Source organism: Cervus elaphus, chromosome 20 (assembly GCF_910594005.1).
Source record: "Cervus elaphus chromosome 20, mCerEla1.1, whole genome shotgun sequence".
Classification (NCBI taxonomy): domain Eukaryota; kingdom Metazoa; phylum Chordata; class Mammalia; order Artiodactyla; family Cervidae; genus Cervus; species Cervus elaphus.
In genome coordinates, this window is record NC_057834.1 from 37,631,873 (window position 1) to 37,654,546 (window position 22,674).

The 22,674-nt window shown below is 40.8% G+C and overlaps 2 protein-coding genes across 2 annotated transcripts; one reads left to right on the forward strand and one right to left on the reverse strand.

Moving 5' to 3' along the window:
- Nucleotides 1-1,384: 1,384 nt before the first annotated feature.
- On the reverse strand, nt 1,385-6,999 carry TSACC (TSSK6 activating cochaperone). Its single transcript, XM_043878505.1, has 4 exons — nt 6,847-6,999; nt 5,947-6,006; nt 2,698-2,820; nt 1,385-1,615 (listed from the first exon to the last, which is right to left on the reverse strand). The coding sequence occupies exons 2-4, from the start codon at nt 5,981-5,983 to the stop codon at nt 1,398-1,400; spliced, it is 378 nt and encodes a 125-aa protein (XP_043734440.1). The 5' UTR covers nt 5,984-6,006; nt 6,847-6,999; the 3' UTR covers nt 1,385-1,397.
- A 142-nt stretch (nt 7,000-7,141) lies between these two features.
- Nucleotides 7,142-20,890, forward strand: CCT3 (chaperonin containing TCP1 subunit 3). The gene is made up of 14 exons (XM_043878486.1): nt 7,142-7,297; nt 9,304-9,365; nt 10,072-10,122; nt 10,212-10,274; nt 11,192-11,288; nt 13,498-13,615; nt 15,086-15,272; nt 15,929-16,078; nt 16,975-17,107; nt 17,288-17,369; nt 18,440-18,620; nt 19,274-19,519; nt 19,786-19,917; nt 20,557-20,890. The coding sequence occupies exons 1-14, from the start codon at nt 7,267-7,269 to the stop codon at nt 20,659-20,661; spliced, it is 1,638 nt and encodes a 545-aa protein (XP_043734421.1). The 5' UTR covers nt 7,142-7,266; the 3' UTR covers nt 20,662-20,890.
- Nucleotides 20,891-22,674: the final 1,784 nt, after the last annotated feature.

The window sequence follows — 22,674 nt, forward strand, 5'->3', positions numbered from 1 at the left end:
CTTATTCATACAGAATAAAGAACTCTCTCTGGAAGCAGATTCAAGATGGCACTCACCTTCTCCTGTCAGACCAAGTCATGCACCCATCTTCTCCTGCGAGACCATCAAAATTGCAACTAGCTGTTGAACAACCATTGACAGGAGGACACTGGAACCCAACAACAGCAAAGGACTAGGAATCCCCATAGAATTTTACTTTGAAGGCCAGCAGGATTTGACTGCAGGACTTTCACAACTGTTAATTGGTTATACCCCAATACAAAATATTAACAAAAAGTTTTTTTTAAAAAAAGAAGTCTCTGAAAAACCATTCAAAGAGTTGAAGCCAATGTGAAATTCTCTTCTCAATCACTGCTTTCTCACTTTCTCATCTCTGTATTCAGGCCTCTCTTTTCATCTTCTCCACATTCCACAGGAAAATAAGCTTCTGGAAAAAGGACCTAGTCTCAGTCTCAAGAATAATTTGCCAACACAAATGTATAAGAAATCAGTGATTTAATGTGGTTCAAATGACTAAGCCAACCTCTGGTGTCCACTTCTCAAACACTGAAAACACATGGCTGGATTTGAACCCCCATTAAAGCTAAATCGATTTCCCAACTCAGAAATTTCAGGATGCTGTAGCTTGGTGTTTCAAGTTCGAGACTAGTCCCTCTCTACAACATAGCTAAGATTCACCCATTGCCTGTCTTTATTTCTAAACCCTTTATCCAAACCCTGGTAGTTTCATAGGGGCCTCTCCACTTCCATCCTCCCTCCACCCCAAAATGTTTTGCCCATTTTGTATCCTTTGGTACCTGAAAGCCTCCAATGGCTTTCTGGTGCTTCAGATGAATCAGAGCTTCTAACAGTTGTTAGCAGAACAATTCCCCAGGGAAAGCTGCTCTGTTCTCAGCTGCTCCACATTCTGCTTCACATCACATTCTACATCCTGGGGGTAAAAAAAACCTCTTTCCCTAATTTTTGATGACTTATTCCCCTACCTCTAGGTTTTTGCCCAAGCTTTCCAACTGACATGGAACTACCTTACTTCATCTGCCCAGGCCACCCAATGTAGCTCCTTCATCAAGTGCCACCACTTCCTCCAGCAAGATTCCATGCCTGATCCAGTATCCTACTAACCTCTATCTCTGCACTTCCATTCCCTCTTAGAGTACTGCTAAATTTTACAATGAACTGTCTTTTCTGCCTTGCTAGATAGTAAACTCCCTCCCCACAATCTATCTCTTATGTAACATGCATTCCCAAGTGCCTAGTACAGTGCTTTGCACTCAGTGAGCACCTGTTACCAACTTGTAAACTAACCAACCCCATATAGAATATATAATCCCAGATTCCATCAACGGTTTACTGGGAAGAGAGCAGGGAAAACATACACAATAACTTTGTTTCACAATTCATTTACTGAATTGGGGCAGGTGATTTAACAATAGATTGCGAGATAAGGCTGGGAGAGAAGAGTTCTTGCTGTCTTTCCCAGGAGCCAGTTGTGTCATGGATGCTTGTAAATTTTCCAAAATAGCCATCTGTTGTTGGGCAAGCTGGGTCTGAAGCTGGAGATTGGCATACATACATTCTAGGAGTCCTAGGCATTCCTTGGGCTTGTGATCAATGCCTGAAGGAAGAGCAATGGAGGTGCAAAGGGGACAAAAGAGATTTTATAATTGTACTGAGATGGGAAAGGTTCTAATAAGAACACCCCTCTAACCTTTCTGGGTACAACTCAACCCAGATGCAACTATGCTCAACTGTCACCTTCTCTATGAAGCCTACCTGGCCAGCCTATTTGAAACCAATACACTAGAATTTATTACTCACTCCCTTGCTTCATGTTTCCCCTTAGTACTTATGATTATTTGGCGTAACTTGTAATTACTTATTTAATTGTTGGCTAATTCCCCCTTCTAGAATGTAAACTCCAGGAAGGCATGGATTTTTGTCTGAGTTGTTCACTAGTGTGTCCCCAGCATCTAGAAAGATACCTGTCATGTAAGTGTTCAACAGATATTTGATGAGTGAATGAAATGGTTTGAGATTGAGGCCTAACCTCCCTTTCAAGAACTCAGGAGATGCCTGAGCCGCCTTCTCTCTTACCTGGCACAGTAAGGTCATCAGCACTGACTCGAAGTTCTTCCTGCATTCTAACTTCAACCAGTCTTGCCGCGCCCATTTTTAATGTTTTAAACTACATTATACACATCCAGCTCTGCCAGTTAACCCTGGCAGTTATTTATACATTGTATATTCATTAGTCTTGACTTCTTTGTTAAACCCTGAGGTCCTCAAACTCAGGAGTTATGACTGTCTAGTGCTCTGGCTGGCTTCCCACAGGTATGCTAAACACGCACTGATTTCTCTGTGGGAGGATGACTAACTGAAATGCAAAGAAACTGAGCTAATAGTTACTATTCCCTTCCCTAGTCACTTTTTAACAATGCAATGAAAGTCTTATTTCAGTCCTGCCAGTCTAATAAAGGCATTAATAAGCAAAACAAACAGACAAATGAATTGGTAAAATCAGGAAGAAAATGAAATCAACAGAACTGAATAATCAACAAACTACAGCGAAAAATCTAAAGGTGCCTGGACCCAGAGGTAGGTACCAAAATCAATAAAAGAAAGCTCCAGCCCCCTTGTCCATAAAACTCTCCCCGCTGCTGAGTCTATTTAGGAAATCCACCCTGCCTCCTTCCTTACCTGACGGCAACTTCGTTGGCAGGATTTTCAGGAAAGTGACTGGTGAGGAACTTGCTTGAAGATTAATAAAGCTGGGGGAGGGTTTGGCTCGACAAAGAGGCACAGTATTACCCTCCTCTTTGGCTGGAACAAAATCAGAGGCAACTAAGTCAGAGTTCATTCCGACAAGGGACAGCCTAATTAGAACCCTGCATCTGGTCTATGAATATAAGTGCTGAGGCCCTGGCCTGAATGTCTCCAAAGAAAGTTAAATAAGACAAAAAAAGAAACCACAGTGAGACTAAGGGAAACCAAGTAGAGATGGGATAAGCTAAAAATCTAATTTGCTTACATTTTACAAGTTCTTATTGATCTGTGCTACATGCGGACTACTGCGCTGAATGCTAGGGCATAAACATGACCTAAGACATGGTTTCCTAGGTGTTTAATACCTAGTTAGGGAGACAAATCAGACACTGGTGAAATGGTGATATAGCAGCACAGGACATAAACAGTGAGTCTGACAGTCTCGGGTGAAAATAAGTCCTTTTATCTTTTAGTTATACTGAAATGTGATTAAATGTAAAAATGAGTGTTTCTGAAAGGGCGGGGGAGAGATATCAACATGAGTACAACAGACAAAGAAGACTCCAAGCAGGTGGATATTTACTGGACCTTGAAAATAGGAAGCTTCAGATAAGTGGAAAAGATAATTCAAGTGGGAGAAAAAAAGATGGTATGAGCAAAGATAAGGATGCAAGAATATGGCTAGAATGATAAGAGAGCCCTAGGAAAGTGGCCAGAATTAGGGTGGAGAGAGTGGGAAAAGCAGGATGGGTCATGGAAGACCCTTTCCAATATAAATCTGAGACTCTCTCAGAAAATCATTGAGCCTTTTTAGGGTTAGAAAATATGATACAATTTTTAATCAATACATTAGGATTAAAATGGGTTGAACATGGAAGTTCTTAATGGGGAAAAATAGATTACCTTTGGCAAAAATAGTTAAGTTAGAAGGGAAATTTGATTTGTAGAAAGAAAACGATGAGTGTTATAAGAGACATATGTTGTTTCTGTCTACTGAGCCACCCTTCCTCTGAGAAGCTACTCGTTCCCCAGATTCTAGGTCATACATAACATCAGGCCCCTCTCCCTATTCCAACAGGAATGGACATGTGACCCAATATAGGCCAATCATGGTATCCTGTCCCACTTGGCAACTGGGACTGATCCAAGGGGTAAACATGAGGCAAACTGGGCTAGTCATGCCTTGGGACTGATAGGTAGATTCTGTGTCCAAGCTTGCTTTCCTCAATTTGCTCTGCTGGGAAGATGTAAAGCTGGGGTCAATGAAAGTTAGTGAATTTGGCTAGCATGCTTTGAGAAGCAGGTATAAGCAAGAGATTAGAGAGAAGAGACAGTGTAAGAGAAAGACAGACAGATGGGCAGATAGCTACAGGCACTGAATCCCCAGTTCCAGTCCCTGCGGTCCTCGTCACTCTTCTTCATTCTTATTCTCCAGTTACCTCATCAACCCTCCCAACTGCACAAGCATCTGAATTTCCTTTTTCACTCAAGGAAATCTGAGTTTCAGTAATGTCATACTAACATAAATCACATTTTGGATATATTGGATCTGAGATGAGACAAGGCAGTCCAAACACCTAAAAAACAGCCAAAGAGAGGGCACTGAGCTCAGGTGAAAGGTCAAACTTCCAGGCCAGACACAAAGAGGTGATGGAGGAGCTGCAAAAATAAATTCGTTCTCCAAGGTCAAAATCTGGGAGAGAAACCTGGACCTTTGGGGAACTCCTCCTTCCCAAAGTTTGCAAGATGAAAAGGAAGTAGCAAAGTAGACAGAGGAGGGCTTCTCTGGTGGTCCAGTGGTTGAGAATCCACCTGCCGAAGGAAGGGACATGGGTTGGATCCCTGGTCCAAGAGGATCCCACATTTCTTGAAGCTGCTAAGCCCAAGTGCCACAACTACTGAGCCCACGCTCTAGAGCCCAGGAGCTGCAACTACTGAAGCCTGGGCACCCTAGAGTCTGTGCTCTGCAACAAGGGAAGCCACTGCAATGAGAAGCCCTTGCACTGCAACTAGAGAGTAGCCCCCACTCACCACAATTAAAGAAAGCCTGTGTGCAGCAAGGAAGACCCAGCACGGCCAACATTAAGTAAATAAATAAAAATTAAAAATAAAGTCAAAAGAAGAGCAATGGATGGAAAGGCAGAATATCTGGCTCCATGAAAGAATTAAAGGGATCAAGACAGTGGAAGTCCATAGTTCACTGTCAAAATAAGATCAAAGAACATAGAAAATTTGAATTTACTCATTCATACATATAACAGATAGCTTAGTGTATCTATCTATGTATCTTCTATGTATCTATCTAGTGTATCTTCTATGCATCAGCCACTGAAGATGCTACAGTGCATTAAACAGACATGGTTGCTATTCTCAGGAAATGACAGTATTACACTGCAGACAGTGCATTTTCTACTGAACTGTAAGGTTTGAAGAGTACATTACACACAATCTATATTAAAAGAACTATACTGATGACTAGACAGTGTATAATAGAGGATGAGATTGGGGAGCAGCAAAAGGAAGAACAGACAAAATAAATACAGAAAGTGATTTATATACACTATCTTATACATTTTTCATTCTGACCCTATGAAGTAGGTAGACTAATCTGCACTTTTTTGAGAAAATTTAAGTTAGGAAATTTGCTCAAGATTTTTCAATGAGGCAGTGCTGGAATTAAATCCAGGCCTATAGACTCCAAAGTCATGTTCTTTACCACTGCACAATATAATCTGTGAAAAGAGCTAGCTCACTTATGTTCAAGTTAAGACAGTACAGACCTCTCAGATAATCTATCCCACCTACAGTTAAGTGAATAGGCTCTGGAGTCAGATGGTTTCAGGCAGTTCCCTGGCACTAGTGGGACTGTCCCACTCAGTTTGATTATCTGTTCACTCGAGCCAATAGTATGTCTTCTGTCCTAAGTATTAAGAGGAGACGAAAAGGAATAATAATATATTTTTCAACCTGTAATTACTGAGTATCTACTATTTAATAGACCCAGTTCTAGACACTAGGAATACAGGAACGTTCCATTTAGTGGGAAATGCAGAACAAATACAAATACTTTCCGACTGAGTAATAGGAAAAAATCATACATACAACTAGCTTCATTTTCCCAAAAGCTGGGCAATTAAGAAGGTCTGGTTTTAAGGGAGAGGAAGAAGGGCGTCTGACACACACCTCTTCTGTTAGCAGGATGACTAGGAAGCTGCTCCATCTGAACACCCACAGGTGTGGCGCCTGGGGAAAAAAAATCCGTAGTATCTCATGACCGACAACCCATCTTACTGTTTTACTATTAACAGTTTCTTAAGTTCTCCCCAGTAGAGCTCAGGCTGTTCCAATTTGGAGAGGAAAAGTGTGAAAGGCTGTACTGTCTTAGTTTATGGCCAAATAGAAGTAACTGTTCTTGAATTGTTTTTGGTCTCACTGCCCTTCCTTTAGTTTGGAAAACAGCTATTTTCTTTTTTTCTGGACAAAACAGTACTTTAACCACGCCTAAACCCTTAGTCGCCTATGAGTGGGCAAATATTCTGTGTTCTCTCGTTTTAATTTCTGTAATAGCAGTCCTTTTCCTATTCTGTAGCGTTATTTTAAAGCTCTTGCTTCCCAGCATCTCTAACGAACCTGCAGCTGAGGCGATGAGGAGGGCACGGGAGGGAACGGGCGTGGAGAAAGAAAATCTTGAGAGCACTATAGGGAACACTTGAAAAAGTGTTTTGGATAGGACAACTCGGGGGGAAAATGTAAGCCATCACCTCCTGGTACCGCTGACAGCCTCAGAATAAAGCATTTGCCTAAGAAGGGGAAAGTCCACGCACAGCAACGAGTCAGAGACAATAAACCACAATTCCCAGCGTGCCTGGAAGGGTAGTCACCGCTCAGCCCAGTCGGATTGGACTACAACTCCCATTTCACCCGGCATCAAACCGGCCAGGTCTTCTCTCAACCGCCGGTTTAAGTCCCGCCCCTCTATCCCTCCCCGTTGCTAAGGCTGGAACGAAAGCGTGGAAATTGCCACGCCTCTCTTGACCTTCGCGGCCCGAGAGAAGCCTAGACGCCAGAGTTTAATGACCTCACCTGTGGTGTTAATCGAAAGCCTCAACCCCAGCACCCACCCTTGTAGTTGATACACATGCGCAGTGGCGGGCCGGCCAACTGCCGGAGCCTCGGCGCTTGCGCTGAGGTTCGCGCCGCACGCGGCCGGGAGCGGCCACCCTATTGCGCAAGCGCCTGTGCCCTCGCATTGCTATCATCGTGCTTTCTCTATCTAACTTGCCCTGCGTTCTTACGCAGGGGGTGGGGCTAAGAATGTCAATTGGTGTGTTTTCGTGCCGGTCAGTGAGATGCATGCGGTGATTGGTGGTGACTCAGAGAGTAGCGGGTTTAGGTGTGAGCCCTGAGGAGGCAGCGTTTTCTGGGCTTCTCTCTGGTTCTCTCTCTCCAGAAGGTTCTGCCGGTTCCCCCAGCTTTGGGTACCCGGCTCTGCATCGCGCCGCCATGATGGGTCATCGTCCGGTGCTCGTGCTTAGTGAGTTGTCGGGAAGGTTGGGAAGGGACTCCCCTCGCCGCCCCCCTTTTTCTGCACTTTACAGCCTTGCCCCAGCGCAGTCGCGCCCTGGTTCGGCCACGGAGCCTTCCAGTCGTTCATTTTGGAAGCCCCTTCTCCCGTTTTCCTCTTTTCTTAACCCATTCCCCCGTCTTCGCAAACGCAAACTGACTGTACTCTCGCCGAACGCCTTGTCTTTCCGTGCAGTGACCTCGGAAAGATGCTGCCCACTCGGCGTTCCGTTCTTCACTCCCAACCCTCGCCCCTGCACGCTTCCTTGAGCGATTTTCAATGTGTAGCTGAATGAATAAAGGTTTTTTAATTTGGCCTAGCTTTATAACGTTGGTCCATCCTTATAATAGTGGTGTTGCCTCGGCCAAATAAAGATCGAAATAGTTCCATCTTTATTATTAGGGTTAACAGTATTTCCTCGTAGAATTGTGAGGCTTAAATAAGATAAGTAGATACAGTTGTTTAAAAGAGGGTCTGGCAAACAGCGAGTGGTATCCTTGGCCGCTTTTTTTTTTTTTTTTAATAACTGTTGTCTTGAATTTCCATTTGTCAACCCCTGTCCCTGATGTAACCCTGCTTCTCTCACTGATCATATTATGTTAGATGTAATTATCCTCGCAAATGTCTCCTCCGTTGTAATCTTCCCCACTTAGACTGAGTATTCCCAGATTCTTAATTGGTTCTTTTTACCTTAGGGAACATCCCAGATTTCTTACTAACTCATGAGTCCCATTTCATTTGTCTTCCCTGGTATGTTTCTACTCTGTGTAACTTCTGTGCCTCATCCTGCATGATCACTTGACATGCTTGACTAGCCATTTTGCCTTTCTCACCATCTTCTGTGTAAAGAATGCTGTTCCGAGATTTTCTCTAATTTCTCTACACCTGGAAAATAACTATTTTAAGACAAGCATTCGCTTAACCCAGAAAAAAACCCCTATTTTTTCTGATGAATCCATCAGAAAGATCCATGCAGGATTTTAGTTAACACTACGTGAAATAGGGATCTGAATCCAGAGAGTTGTATTTAGATTTGATGGGACCGGATCGAAAATTTTACAACAAATTGTAGGGAAAATATAATTTGGAGAGAGGAGTGAGAAAAACATTACATTGGTTCAGTTATAACCATTGGCTTGTCTCTAGTTGTAAGGGCCCTAGGGTGAGTTAGTGGTGCATTGTGCAACCTTTCTGAGGTCCTTGTTAATCCTTGGCATTAGCGGCTGTAACCGATTATGCTCCCTATTAAAGTATTTAGTACACTGTTATTGATGGTAAGTGGGTAACTGAGGCATTCTGATTATATCCAAGCATGAAGTGACCATATCTTGCAAATCCTGATACTTTGAGTGTGTGTTCTCATTCCACAGCACACTGGGGGTCACTGTCAATAATTTATGCTGGGACTGTGGGTATAGTTCACCATATCCTAGTATGAGAATGTAAACCCCCAAACTCTTTCCCTTGTTATATAAAGGAGAGATTGATGCTTTTTTAGGGACATCAGCCCTTTGAGAAGCCGATACATCTCAGATTATGAATCCTTGCTGTAGATACATGAATGTTTGGTTAGAGGGAAAGTGATGACCAAGATTCCAAAGTTGAAGCTTTGTGGATTGTTTCTTATACCAGGAATTGAAGTAAATAAGTAGCCATAAGTACATGTATTTACTTTTTAATAGTTTGTTGAGGTATAATTGATATTTAAAGAGTACAAGTCGATAAACTTTAATCAGTGTATACATCCATGAAACCTGGGTGTGTGTTTATTTTCAAAGATTAGGGAGTAGCTTATATACAATGGATCAATACTGGTCTGTCGCCCCTTTTTTTTTTTTTAATTTTTATTGAAGGATAATTGCTTTACAGTATTTTGTTGTTTTCTGTTGAACCTCAACATGAATCAACCATAAGTATACATATATCCCTTCCCTTGTGAATCTCCCTCCCATGCCTTTTGTTTTTATCTGTTTTAGGCCAGAACACAAAGCGTGAATCTGGAAGAAAAGTTCAATCTGGAAACATCAATGCTGCCAAGGTAGCATATTTTTTAAGTTGTTTATAGTAGTTTGCCTGTATTTGTATTTCTGTATTTGTTTGTGATTTGGTGGAAGAAAATTTGATTTACTTCAGGACATTTCCCTTTTGGTGATAAGGAGAAGGAAGCCTTCCCTCTCTGAGATGGGTCTCATGGTCGTCTTCTTTTTTTTTTTTTTAATGGTCTTCTTATATTGTGCATATTATATTGCATGTTTGTGTTTGTCTCTCATACTAGACTGAATTACTTGGGTAAAAGAGCTATGTTAATTGCCTTTTGTATTCCTGGTACTCACTGTAGATCCTGGATAGGTATACTCAATAAATAGGTTTTGAATGAAAGAATAAAATAGCCCTGATATAATTTAACATGGGGTGGAAGCCACTATCATGGAAGGAAATACAAATTTGTGGACTTTTCAGTTATCTGTGGACTGCTGGGAAACTGAAGCTGTGAGAGCTATGTCCCTTTTTTTTCCTTGTGAAAAGTTATTCCTTTGCACATCCAGAAAACATTCCCAAAGGGGGAAAGACAAAGAACAGAATCTAACCATATGACACCCTATATTGAAAGTAGTTGCCAACCCTATTTTGGACGTGTCCTTGTTAAAACACTGGCTCTGTGGGTTGCCCATGCCCCTTCCCCTGAAACACAATCACCATCCCCTGGTTTGTGCTTAACATGTTTTGTATTTTCTTTCCAATAGACTATCGCAGATATCATCCGAACATGTTTGGGACCCAAGTCTATGATGAAGGTAGGCTTATCTCATACTGAAACTTCAGCCACACATTTTCCCTTTCTGTTTTCTGGGACACTTAAATATAACTGTTGCTTTGGTCCTAGATGCTTTTGGACCCCATGGGAGGCATTGTGATGACCAATGATGGCAATGCCATTCTTCGAGAGGTACGACTTTTCATTTTGTTTTCTAATGTTTTACAAAAGACATATAAAGAAATAATGTAAATAATGGTTAGTTTCTTTGGGCTGCTTACAAGTTACCACAGACTGTGTGACTTGAAACAACAGAAATTTATTCTCATGAACTGGAGGCTGGGGGTCCAGACTCAATGTGTCAGTAGTGACACACTCCCTCTGAAGCCTCTAGGGAAATACCCTTCCTCTTCTAGCTTCAGAATCTTGACCACATTCCTTGGCTTATAAACTCTCCTTCTGTCATATGGCATTCTTTTGTGTGTCTCCACCATCCCAGTGGTTGGATTTAGAGCCTACCCTGATTTGTCCTATAACCTCACCTTAACTTGATTTCATCTGCAAAGGCTGTATTTCCAAATATGGTTGCATTCACAGTTTCCAGGGGGTGAGGTATCAGCATGTTTTTTCAGAGGCCACAATTCAACCACCACAACAGTGCTCCCAATAAATTAGCTAAAAGATACTGTTCTGTTCTCAAGAAACTTTAATAGTTAAGTTGTCCTAATGCATTCGTCCTTAAGAGTTAGGACCAAGCAGAATGGGTTAAGAGGTCTTTGAGTAGTGTTGATTCAATGAAGTCTACATTTTTCTTTTTCTAATTATTTATGGCTTTGCTGGGTCTTCATTGTTACGCATGGGCTTTCTCTAGTTGCGGTGAGCAGGAGCTACTGTTCATTGCAGTGTGAGGGCGTCTCATTGCCGTGGCTTCTCTTGTTCCCAACTACAAGCTCTAGGGTCCGAGGGTCAGTGGTTGTGGCACATGGGCTTAGTTTTCCTGCAGCATGTGGGATCTTCACGGACCAGGGATCAAACCCGTGTCCCCTGCGTGGGCGGGTGGATTCTTAACCACCAGGGACCACGAGGGTAGCCCTATACTTTTTTTTCAGATTCAAGTACAGCATCCAGCGGCCAAGTCTATGATTGAAATTAGCCGGACACAGGATGAAGAGGTTGGAGATGGGACCACATCAGTAATTATTCTTGGTAAGAAGAGAATGGAAGGTTGATAAGGAAAATTAGATTGAAACATTAGATTTTTGCCAGAGATAATGTCAGTCTTTTTTATATTTTTGCCACACTGCTCAGTATGTGGGATCTTAGTTCCCTGACCAGGGATCAAACCAGCGTACCTGCAGTGGAAGTACAGAGTCTTAACCACTGTACTGCCAGGGAAGTCCCCTGAGTCATATTTTAAGAACTTCTTGCTAATTTTCTATGTTTTCTGTCCCAACTGAGCATAAAATGTTCATCATGGTAAAGAATAAGTTTTTCAAATGTGTTAGAGTAAAATACAGTCTATTCTCATTACAGTAAATTATTTTCTATAAAGTCACCACAAACACGGAATTAGTGACTAAACCATCACTCCAGGAGGTAGTACAGGATTAGAGGTCTTTGAGCCTCTGGTCACATATTTATCAAGCGTAAATATGTGTTTTATGTTTTGTTTTAAAGATACCTTATTTAATGTATGTTGTTGACTCATTAACATTGAACTCGTGCCCAATATCACTATAACTCACGCCTGAACTAAGCTTATCTAATAAGTTCGTTGTCTTTACAAGGCACATCAGAGCTGCCTTGTACATGGGAAAACTTAAGGGCTTTCAACAGTGAAATCACCAAGAAAATGCACGAATTTGAGGAAAACTTGCCACGAAATACACCACATAAAGGACACTTTTTTACAAAATGAGAGCTGAAACAAGGCAGAGCATTCAGTCTTGCCTGGGAATTGCATGCATTGGGTGATTTAAATTTTTCTTCTCTGCATGTCTGTGAATGACCATTTAAGTGCAGTAAATACTGATTTTGAGATTACAGATTTTAGTGAGTAGTAAAATAGACAAATACAGAATCTTAAGACTGAGTCTTAGCTATACATGTTTTAATGGCTAATCTTTCTGCATCCTGTGGGATCATAAAACATCCTTTTGAAAACTTAGTGTGTTGCCTTTGTTTTATAAATTTTAGGTTGATTGTGAAATTTTTATAATAGCATTCATTTTGATAATACCTGTAGCAATGTGAGAATTCTCTGACGGTAATCTTACTGGCTTAGTAATAGAGAATCCGCCTGTCAACGCAGGAGGCTCTGGTTTGATCCCTGGGTTGGGAAGATCCCCTGGAGAAGGACATGGCAATCCACTCTAGTATTCTTGCATGGGAAATCCCATTGACGTGAAGCCTGATGGACCATAGTCCATGGTGTTGAAAAAGTTGAATACAAAAAAAAAAAGAAAAAGTTGAAGACCAATAACAATCTTAGTTGAATCTCCTGGAGATACTAAATAGGTTAAGTATCCATAGGTCTAGGTATCTTAGACATAGCTATTTAAAAAAAACCAAAATATTGTTATTTCTGAAGATAACTTCTATGATACTGTTCTGGCTGCTGTTTAACAGGGCATAGTCTTTTCTAAGTTACTAGAGCATCTTTTAAAATACTTGATTATCTTTTAATATACTTAAGTCACTTATGAATTCTAAAGTATCGAAATCAAACATCTGAGCACATGCCAGAGAGTAGGTATGTGAACTTTGACACATTTGTGAACATTTTAAGAATTAGTGTCAGTGGACCTGATAGTATAAGCATTTTGTAAAAGGCCCTTTTTTGACCAAAATAATGGTGTTTTAGAAGCAGACTTTTACATGTCAGTGTGTATTTGTATTACTCTGTGTTTGTGTGTGTTTTAATTACAATTAAAAAGTAAGGACAGTTTTTAAAAGAAAGGGGCATTTTACCAGTAATTCCTTTTCCAAAGGGTAAGTTTTTATGGGTATTCGCTGGGTATAAAGTTTTGTGGGCAGGATTATTTTCAGTACCTACAGTTTGACTACATCTTAGGTATTGAAATAATAATAAGCAAATCAATTTTCCTTTATGTATTTTTCTTTCTTTTTAGAATCTTTGGGAAAATGTTAACTGTTTAAGAAATTGATGACATATTTAGTTAGATCACAATTAAATAAACCCTAGGATCAATCTTTAGTCATTTAAAATGTATCTGATGAGAATACTTTATTTCAGAGTTGGCTTGTACAGAGTACAAAATTTGAAATAGTGTTGGCATACCTTTGGGGCAGACCTGCTGTAGAAGAAAAGAGCAGGTACTTGAGAAGCTTTAATGAAGCTGTTTTGATATCCAGATACTTTTTAAGATGTTACGGTATGTCTGTCTTTTCTCAGCTGGGGAGATGCTGTCTGTGGCTGAGCACTTCCTGGAGCAGCAGATGCACCCAACAGTGGTGATCAGTGCTTACCGCAAGGCATTGGATGATATGATCAGCACCCTTAAGAAAATAAGGTATTAAAGGTGGGGACCAGAAGCGGGTGGTGTCAACCAGGGGAGGCCTAGAAGACTGATCTGTGCTTAGGTGGTAAAGGAAGGCCGGGCACATCACCAGTAGTACGTATTATTTTGCAGGGAGAAAGAAGGGAGCAAAATGAAGGGAAGGATAAAGGGAATAGAAGTTTTTAGAAAATGGCAAAGGATCCAAAGCAGACAAATAAAAAGAGCTAGGTTCAATTCTTCAAAATATGTTTTGGTTACATGCAATCTGCTAGTTTCCATGTTAGACACTGCCTTGAGGAATGTATAGTAAGTGAAATAGAGCTTCATTCCAAAGTTTTAGATTATAGTAGGAGAAATAAGGAGTTAGATAACTGTGATTATTGAGGACTTAATATTAAAATATCCTACCATCATGTATGATTATAACTAATCCAGTCAGTACTCTCTGTAATACAAAGTGTTGGATAATAGTCTGCTGTATTCATTAAAATGAAAAGGATGGTACTGAAAATGCTGTTTGAATCCAGTCTAGTTATCACAGAACTTGCTGTTGGTCTGTGTTTTCTGAGTGCTATAAGGTATAATAAAAAGAATATAAAAATGTGTGACTTCTACTTAAGGGAATGTCAGTTAAATGAGATGATACAAAATGCAAAACTTTTTTTTTATTGAAACAGTTGTTTAAAAAATAAAACCTATAACCTACTCATATTCTTGGGTTGTTGATGCACAAGTACCCAGCAATGTGGAGAGCTTTGTATTGTACTGCCTGCTATTAAGAAACAAAGTGTTTGATAACTAGCACTCTTAGAGAATGAGGTGTTTGATTGAAGATAATTTTATGAAGTAAGCTTTGTAAGAACATAGAGATAAAAAGGATTTATTGAATGTTTGGAGCTGAATCATTAACATTTTTCTTTTTATCAAGCAGTAACTGCTTATGTCTTAGATAATACTTTTGGAGCTATTGCTTTTTTCTGTAAAACACATGATTCAACAACTATTTAATGTTTGCTTATTGTGTGTCTTACACTGTTAATAAAAGGGATTTCAGCAATATGTGAAAATTTGGACAAGATAGTATCCAAGGTCTTCTACAACTTTCAGGATTTTTTAGTTAAGGGATGAAGTTTCAAAGATAAAATATGTCTTAAGTTAAAGTTATATAGAGTGTATATGGTTGGAGCAGAAAGTAGAGAGAATATCATACTTTAAACTCTTAAATGTGGACAGTTGTCAGAGAAGGGAGCAGATTATTCAGGGATTTGAGACACCTTCCAGGGATGGGTTAATTGTAAGCTTGCTAAAAAAGCAGAAGATGGACAAGGTTACTTCTTGATAACACTTCAGTTTCCTATGTAGGAACAGATGTCCCCTTCTTCTGCCTGTTGGCCCACTATTATTAGCCATCAAGATGTAAATGAGGGATTTCTTAAATATCCAAGATCCCCCAAGCATATTACCCGTTTTTCTTTTCTCCAGTATCCCTGTCGACACCAGTAACCGAGATACGATGCTGAACATCATCAACAGCTCCATTACTACCAAAGTAATCAGTCGGTGGTCGTCTTTGGCTTGCAACATTGCTCTGGATGCTGTCAAAACTGTACAGTTTGAGGAGAATGGCCGGAAAGAGATTGACATCAAGAAATATGCAAGGGTAGAAAAGGTAAACTCTTCAAGTGTGTACGTTGGAAACAAATTATTTCCTAGCATCACATTTGTGGAGGAAGTTAAGTTTAAATCAGAGCAAGATACCTTTATTATTAGAATCAGAAAGAAGAGTATTTGCTACCTGGAAAACAAAAATCTTGAAAAAGAGGGTACTAAGGAGGTATCTGAAATAACTCTGTTAGCTTCACTGCTCTCTCTGCCCATGGTTTACAGGGGCAAGGGAAAGGCTTTTTATTTTATTTTTTTGTCATCTGTATTTGTGTGCATATCAGACACTAGATCAGGAAATAAGGGCTCTACACCATAGCACTAATAAGCCTTTCTCAATCCCATAAGATTTAAAAGTAGCATTAATAACTTGTGACCAGAAGAGGGAGCTCTATACCTAAAATTCATGGAAATCTCTTTCAGGAGGTAGAAAAATGTGCCCCTTTAAATCTTTGTCAATCACTGAACTTCTGTTTCAGCCAACCTTCAAATTGATGTGCTTCCTAGAGAGAAAGATGATTGCAACTGTAGTTGTTTTGGGGGTTTGTGGAAAAAAGATACTTTGGAAATCTGAAATGGTGGTTATTTGGGAAAGATGAATGTCTGAAAAGGAAGTTGAAAAGTTGTCTCCTGGTTGTGGATTAAAGTAATTCTTTTGCTCAGATACCTGGGGGCATCATTGAAGACTCGTGTGTTTTACGTGGAGTCATGATTAACAAGGATGTGACCCATCCACGAATGCGACGCTATATCAAGAACCCTCGCATTGTGTTGCTGGATTCTTCTCTGGAATATAAGAAAGGAGAGAGCCAGGTAAGGGCACTGCCCTGTTCCGTAAAGTTGGTGCAAGAGTCTGTTACTATACCAGGGAAATAAGTGCTTATTACATGCCTGCTGTGTGACCTTTACATGCAATCTCTGATGCTTACAACAACCCTTAAGAGCAAATGATACCGACTTCCATTTTACACATGAGGGATCTGTAGCTCAGGAAAGTTAGGTTCATTGCTTCAGGAACATAGCTTGTATTGGCCAAATCAGGATTTGAACCCAGCTCTGTTTGGCTTCGATTCCAGAGTATCATGCAACCTTTTCTAATGCATTAGTAGAACATGGAGTAGGAGTTAATTTGAGCTTTGAAGTGCTAAAAAATTTCCAGAGGACAGGAAACTCACAAGGCTCCATCACACTTAAATAAAACAAAGTAACTAAAGCTTATCAAACAGTGATGGGGAACAAGAATCATTATTAGTTGGGAAAATTAAGACCCTGAGTTACCCTGCATGCTGACAAGTCAGAAGAAACATTGAACTAAGTGGCTATAGACCTTAGCCAAACTCTCCACTAATTGCATTGTGACTTTTCCTTCCAGTAAATAACTAAATAGAGTTAAACTAGATGTAGATGATTGCTGGAGCTAAACTGGTGTACAGAGGTGTTGGATCATGGTTTGTTCTAGCTCTTGCTTTCTGGGATACATGAGAGGGCTAGACAGAGGTGAGGTGGGTGGGTGTCACCTCCTCAGTCGTGTGCGACTCTGCAACCCTGTGGACTGTAGCCCGTTAGGCTCCTCTGTTCATGGGATTCTCCATGCAAGAATACTGGAGTATGTTGCCATTTCCTTCTATACCAGAGGGAGTGTAGTAGTAGCTAAAGAGCTTCACCAGTTCAGAATTTTTAATTCATGGTGACTTTTCTTCACCACATAGACTGACATTGAGATCACACGAGAGGAAGACTTCACCCGAATTCTCCAAATGGAAGAAGAGTACATTCAGCAGCTCTGTGAGGACATTATCCAGCTGAAGCCAGATGTGGTCATCACAGAGAAGGGCATCTCTGGTAGGACTACGTTCATTTTTCTAGACTGCTGTTGTGGTAGAAGAGGATGGGTAATTTTTTTCATCCCATGTTGTCATATACTGAACATAATTTACAGATGATGGTTAGGGTACATGGAAGATAAAAGCAGTTCAGAACCTGGAGTTTCTGGCTTCCAACTTGACATCTCTGTTTCTACAGATTTAGCTCAGCACTACCTCATGCGAGCAAATATCACAGCCATCCGCAGAGTCCGGAAGACAGATAATAATCGCATTGCTAGGTGAGTAGGTCAAGTAAAAATAAAATTGTGCTCCTTCCCATGTGTTTTTATTTCATAGCTTCATAATGTAGTCATCATTATCTGATAAAGCTTAACAGGATACAATCAGCCAAATCATTTACAGGTGGAAATAACCTGGGATTAGCCATCTGCCCTCTCAGAGGTCCTCTAGAGTAACAATTATCTGCTTCATGAGACTGTATTGCTCCTAGCCAGTAGTGAACAGCTTATGCTTAGACATCTGTGATCACCACCTTGGTGTAGGGGTCCATTTCAGAATAGTCTGTTTTAACTAGCTCAGAATATGATAGAACCAATAATTAACTTGGTTGGATCCTCAGTTACTGTTAATGCAATCTTAGATTGCATTCACTACTTCAGCATGGATATCTAGGCTTAGGTCCATCTTTTTTTTTTTTTTTTTTTTTTTAGAATTGATTTTTTTTAATGTTGTCTGTCCTATAATCACATAATACACCATAGATCCAAATGTGATTTTATACTTAAAACGCTTACTCTGAAATGGCTCAGGGCATGCATGCATATATATAGTTGACTCTCATGCCCATGAATGGAGGGAAAGAATGACAGATTAAAAATTAGCCCTACATTCATTAAAATGGGATCAGACATACTTAACCTTCCTTCTTGCTTAACCTTTGTTTTGTTTTTAGTATAGTCCCGTTATTGACCTTGAGATCTAACTGGGCAATATAGGACAAGTTCAACGTAGAAATGACCATTATGTCAAATATGCATAAGAACTCATTTGTCCAAATTTTAGGGTCTACTGAATATACTTTGAGTTAAACAGTATCTCATTGTAGTAATTATCTTAGGTATGTACACTTATAAAACTATATTAGTTTAAGGAAACTTCACCTCTATATTTGGAAATCTGTTTTACCAGGCAGCCGAGACCTCTCAAGTTAGGTAGAAATGTTACTAGCAATCCACTTTTGCCCTTCCTTTATCCCCCACCACAGACTCTAGGGACCAGGAAAATGAGTAAAAGTATCTGACATCATCTGGTCTTCTCCCTGTCCCCCTCCTCCCCATCTAATCATTAGAGCCTGTGGGGCCCGGATAGTCAGCCGGCCAGAGGAACTGAGAGAAGAGGATGTTGGAACAGGGGCAGGCCTGTTGGAAATCAAGAAAATTGGAGATGAGTACTTTACATTCATCACTGAATGCAAAGACCCCAAGGCCTGCACAGTTCTTCTCCGTGGGGCCAGCAAAGAGATTCTCTCGGTGAGTCAGCCTTAGAAGTGTGACTGAATTGAACTAGGTCATTCCATTTCTTGAGAGTTTCCCAGAGGGCCTAAAATTTTCCTGTTGGCCATTTACAGTTACTCATTTGTCATCTGAAGCTACAAATGTTTTTATTTTAAATTGTGGTTAAAAATTTAAAAAATGTAACATACATTGTCTTAACAATTTTTAAGTGTACAGTTAGTTCAGTGTTAAGTGTATTCATATTCTTATGCAACAGATCTTTAGAACTTTTAAGTTGAAATTAATAAATATTACCCTTTTTTTCTTAATGAGGTTAAATAACTTTCCTAAGGCATATAGCTAATAAGTACAGAGTTTCCACTACACTGTGCAGCCTCCTAGGGTATACAGCTAGACAGGACAGAGTAGGGTATAGGTCTGTCAAGCACAGCGGACGAAAGCCTGATATCCCAGAGTGACACCTCCTCCCCCTGGCCTTCTTGGAATTGTAGTTAATGTGTTTTTCCAAAGTTGTAGCATCTGCCCTTTGCAAAAGTTTTGAAGGACCTTTCTTAGTCTGGCCTCTTTGGTGATTTCCCAGACTTGGTAGTCAGGAAGTCTTTTGGTGCTGCTGGTTTGTCCCTAAGTCATCAAGCTTTGGCTTTATACTATTCGTTTGCTTTCCCAAGGAAGTAGAACGCAACCTCCAGGACGCCATGCAAGTGTGCCGCAATGTTCTTCTGGACCCTCAGCTGGTGCCAGGGGGTGGGGCTTCTGAGATGGCTGTGGCTCATGCCTTGACAGAAAAATCCAAAGCCATGACTGGTGTGGAACAGTGGCCATATCGGGCTGTTGCTCAAGCCCTAGAGGTCATCCCTCGCACCCTTATCCAGAACTGTGGAGCCAGCACCATCCGTCTACTTACCTCCCTTCGGGTGAGTTCCTTTCCATGCTATTCTCTTAGGTAGGAAAAGCTGTGTTTGTTCTAAGAGGATGGTTCATGTCTGTCCTCCCAGGTTCTCCTGGTAGCTTCTTCCCTTAAAAATCTCTGTCTTAATTTTTACCTTATTTGCTGTCATTGGCATTTTCTTTTATTCCTACCTTATCAATCAGTGTATTTGATTTTTGTCTAATGGTCTCCGTCAGCTTACTTGTTCCTAATATTTTCCCCTTTAACTATTTATGCTTGTTCCAACTACAGGCCAAGCATACCCAGGAGAACTGTGAAACTTGGGGTGTAAATGGTGAGACAGGCACTTTGGTGGACATGAAAGAACTGGGCATCTGGGAACCATTGGCTGTGAAGCTGCAAACGTATAAGACAGCAGTAGAGGTGAGGCAGTCAAAATCATATGCTGTGCTATTTAAGTATTCTTGGAAAGATCTCCCAAGGAATTCCATCCACCTGCTTATTTTTAGCTCATTTAAAAAGCAAGGTAAAAAAAAAAAAAAAAGCAAGGTAGTGGGAACTTTGCTGGTGGTCCAGTGGTTAAGACTTTACTATCCACTTCAGGGGGTGCAGGTTTAGTATCTAGTTTGGGAACGAATATCCCACATGCCTTGGGGCCAGAAAACCGAAATATAGAACAGAAATAATATTGTAACAAATTCAGTAAAGACTTTAAAAAATGATCCACATGAAAAAGTCTTAAAAATTAAGAGCAAGGTAAGGAATTCCCTGGCAGACCAGTGGTTAGAACTCTGCTCTCTCACTGCCCAGAGCCCAAGTCTAGCCGCTGCTCAGGGAACTAAGATCTAACAAGCTGTGTGGCACAGCCAAAAGTGGGGGAAAAGTTAACTAGCACAAGTAGCATCTCTTGCTTAGGGAGAACTCCATCTACATTCAAGACTATTGAAGGGTAGATTTCAGATAAAATGATAATTATGTAGGAGGAGCTAGGTGATATGTCTAAAAGAAAACAAGTGTCCTTCCTGTCTGCTGACCTCTTTGGGGCTGTGGTTTTTCTCCTAGACGGCAGTTCTGCTGCTGCGGATTGATGACATCGTCTCAGGCCACAAAAAGAAGGGTGACGACCAGAGCCGGCAGGGTGGAGCTCCTGATGCTGGCCAGGAGTGAGCAGTGGACAAGGCAACCTCAACGCACAGAGCCAACAGAGTCTCCCCCTTCCCTGAGCCAGACTGCCAGGGACACTGTGGATAACTTTGTTTGGAAGGGATCAGGTTGAGGGGCAGCCCCAGTCTCTTTCTGTCCCAGCTCAGTTTGCAAAAGGCACTGACATGTAATTCTTCTCTATTGTAAGCTTTCCATTTAGTTTGCTTCCGATGATTAAATCTAAGTCATTTGAGATGGTTGTTATGTGTTTTTCAACCTTGGGTCATATCTCTGCCTCCTGGCAAGGAAAGAGAAGGCAAAAAACCTTACTGGGGAGGAAGAAAGATGGGGATTGAGGTCATTAAGTAACTGTCTTCTTGAGAGGGTATTCTTCAGACTTCTCAGTAGATGCTAGTTGGGATGGCTCTTGGAATTCAAAGCTTGATACTGTAAAGCTTAAAGAAGCACAACTTTGCATTCCCCACCCAAAGAACAGGAAGAACCTGTCCAAACTATGGGTATTCCTTGTGTGTGGTTGTATATAGAGCAATACCCGGTATGTGCCAGGGCTCTGGCGTTTGTCCTAAAGAACATAGAGCATGTGTTTTTTGTACTGTATTTTGTAGCTTTCACAGTCTTTCCTCTCATACCTAGAATTCTTGCTTTGCTGTCTCCCAGGGATCTTCCTGATTCCAGTCTGTTCTCGCTGCTGGCTTATTTTCCTGGTGTGTTTGTGTCACAGTAGGGTCTCTACTTTCCCTGCTAGCATTAACAAAGGATGTCCCATTCTGTGCTTCATTTTTATCAAGACAAAAAAGTCTTGTGACCCTGAGACTTTGGAGCCTAGGTGGGGCTAGCCTTTGATTTCTTCAGAGACCTTCTGGGCCGTCCCCTGTTCCCTTTGTCCTCATGACTCATGCAACCAGATTGTATCTCCTCCGTGACCACAACAGTTAGTATTACTAAGTTTAGTATTAGGTGGCATGATAATAGCTAGCACATAGTGCTTATTGTATAATGGGTATGTTTTGCTCACTTTGTGTATATTAGCCAGCATATATTAACCAGTCCTAAAAAGGACCCTGTAAGATGGGTAATAACCCTGTTTTAATAGGAATCCAAAGCATAAAGTAATTTGTCCAAGGGTCACAAAAATGATCAGTGGCAGGCCTAGAATTCCTGTGTGGATGGTGTGGCTCTAAAGTTACATTTACAACTAGCAGTGATGACCAGACAGAGGTGTGCTATGGAAAAGGGCCTTTGGAGGTCTGCTCTCATCACACCTGGTATCTAACTTGTGGTTTAACCCGGTCCAAAGTTTTCAGCTTTTTGTTTTCTATGAGAGGCTCAGAAATAAGCCTACCTACCTTTTGCTGCAATCCCTGCCTCTACATGAAGTGTTAATTCCCTCAAGAGTTTTCAAACATTAAAGATAATGAGTTAATTCTCAAAGATCTTGAAGAGATGGTGCTTAAAAGACCTAAAAATTATGGAGGGAGGAATTGCCTCCTCCTCTTTACACTTTTCTAGGTCCATTCTGGTTTTACCTTTAATGGTTAAGTACATGGATAATTGTACGTAGTAGTCTAACCTATGGAAATTCCTCCTGGAATGTTAGATCAATCTCTATCCTTCATCAGAGCTTTCAGAGCCCCTTCGTGCTTTTCAAAGCCTAAATTTAACAGTCATTAAAGTCCACTCAAGAAACTGTGTTGCCTGCATGAGCTCTAAAATGATTCCATGAACACGGTTTTTGCTGCCACCTTGACTTTGTCATGATTCTCTGGCAAATTCCTGGATTCAACTAAATTCTATTCTGCACCTGCCCCCTCATAAAGCAGTGTTTTGGGGATGGGGGGGGGGAGCCTTGAATCCTGTTAAACACTCTATTCAGCCAAGACACTTGCATATATCCTCACTTGTGCAGTCTAGAGGTGACACTTCAGAGGGTGTAACTACTTTTTTTCTCAAGGAAAGATTTTTAAATTTTATTGATGTGTAGGTGATTTACAGTGTAAATTTCTGTTGTACAGCAGT

Coding starts and splice junctions, on each gene's coding strand:
- TSACC (XM_043878505.1), bottom strand. CDS start 5,983: ATGGAGCAGCTTCCTAGTCATCCTGCTAACAGAAGAG. Junction 2,821..5,946: donor TCATCCTGCTAACAGAAGAG/GTGTGTGTCAGA, acceptor ATTTTGTTCCAG/CCAAAGAGGAGGGTAATACT. Junction 1,616..2,697: donor GCCAACGAAGTTGCCGTCAG/GTAAGGAAGGAG, acceptor CTCTTCCTTCAG/GCATTGATCACAAGCCCAAG.
- CCT3 (XM_043878486.1), top strand. CDS start 7,267: ATGATGGGTCATCGTCCGGTGCTCGTGCTTA. Junction 10,275..11,191: donor GCAATGCCATTCTTCGAGAG/GTACGACTTTTC, acceptor CTTTTTTTTCAG/ATTCAAGTACAGCATCCAGC. Junction 17,108..17,287: donor CACAGAGAAGGGCATCTCTG/GTAGGACTACGT, acceptor CTGTTTCTACAG/ATTTAGCTCAGCACTACCTC.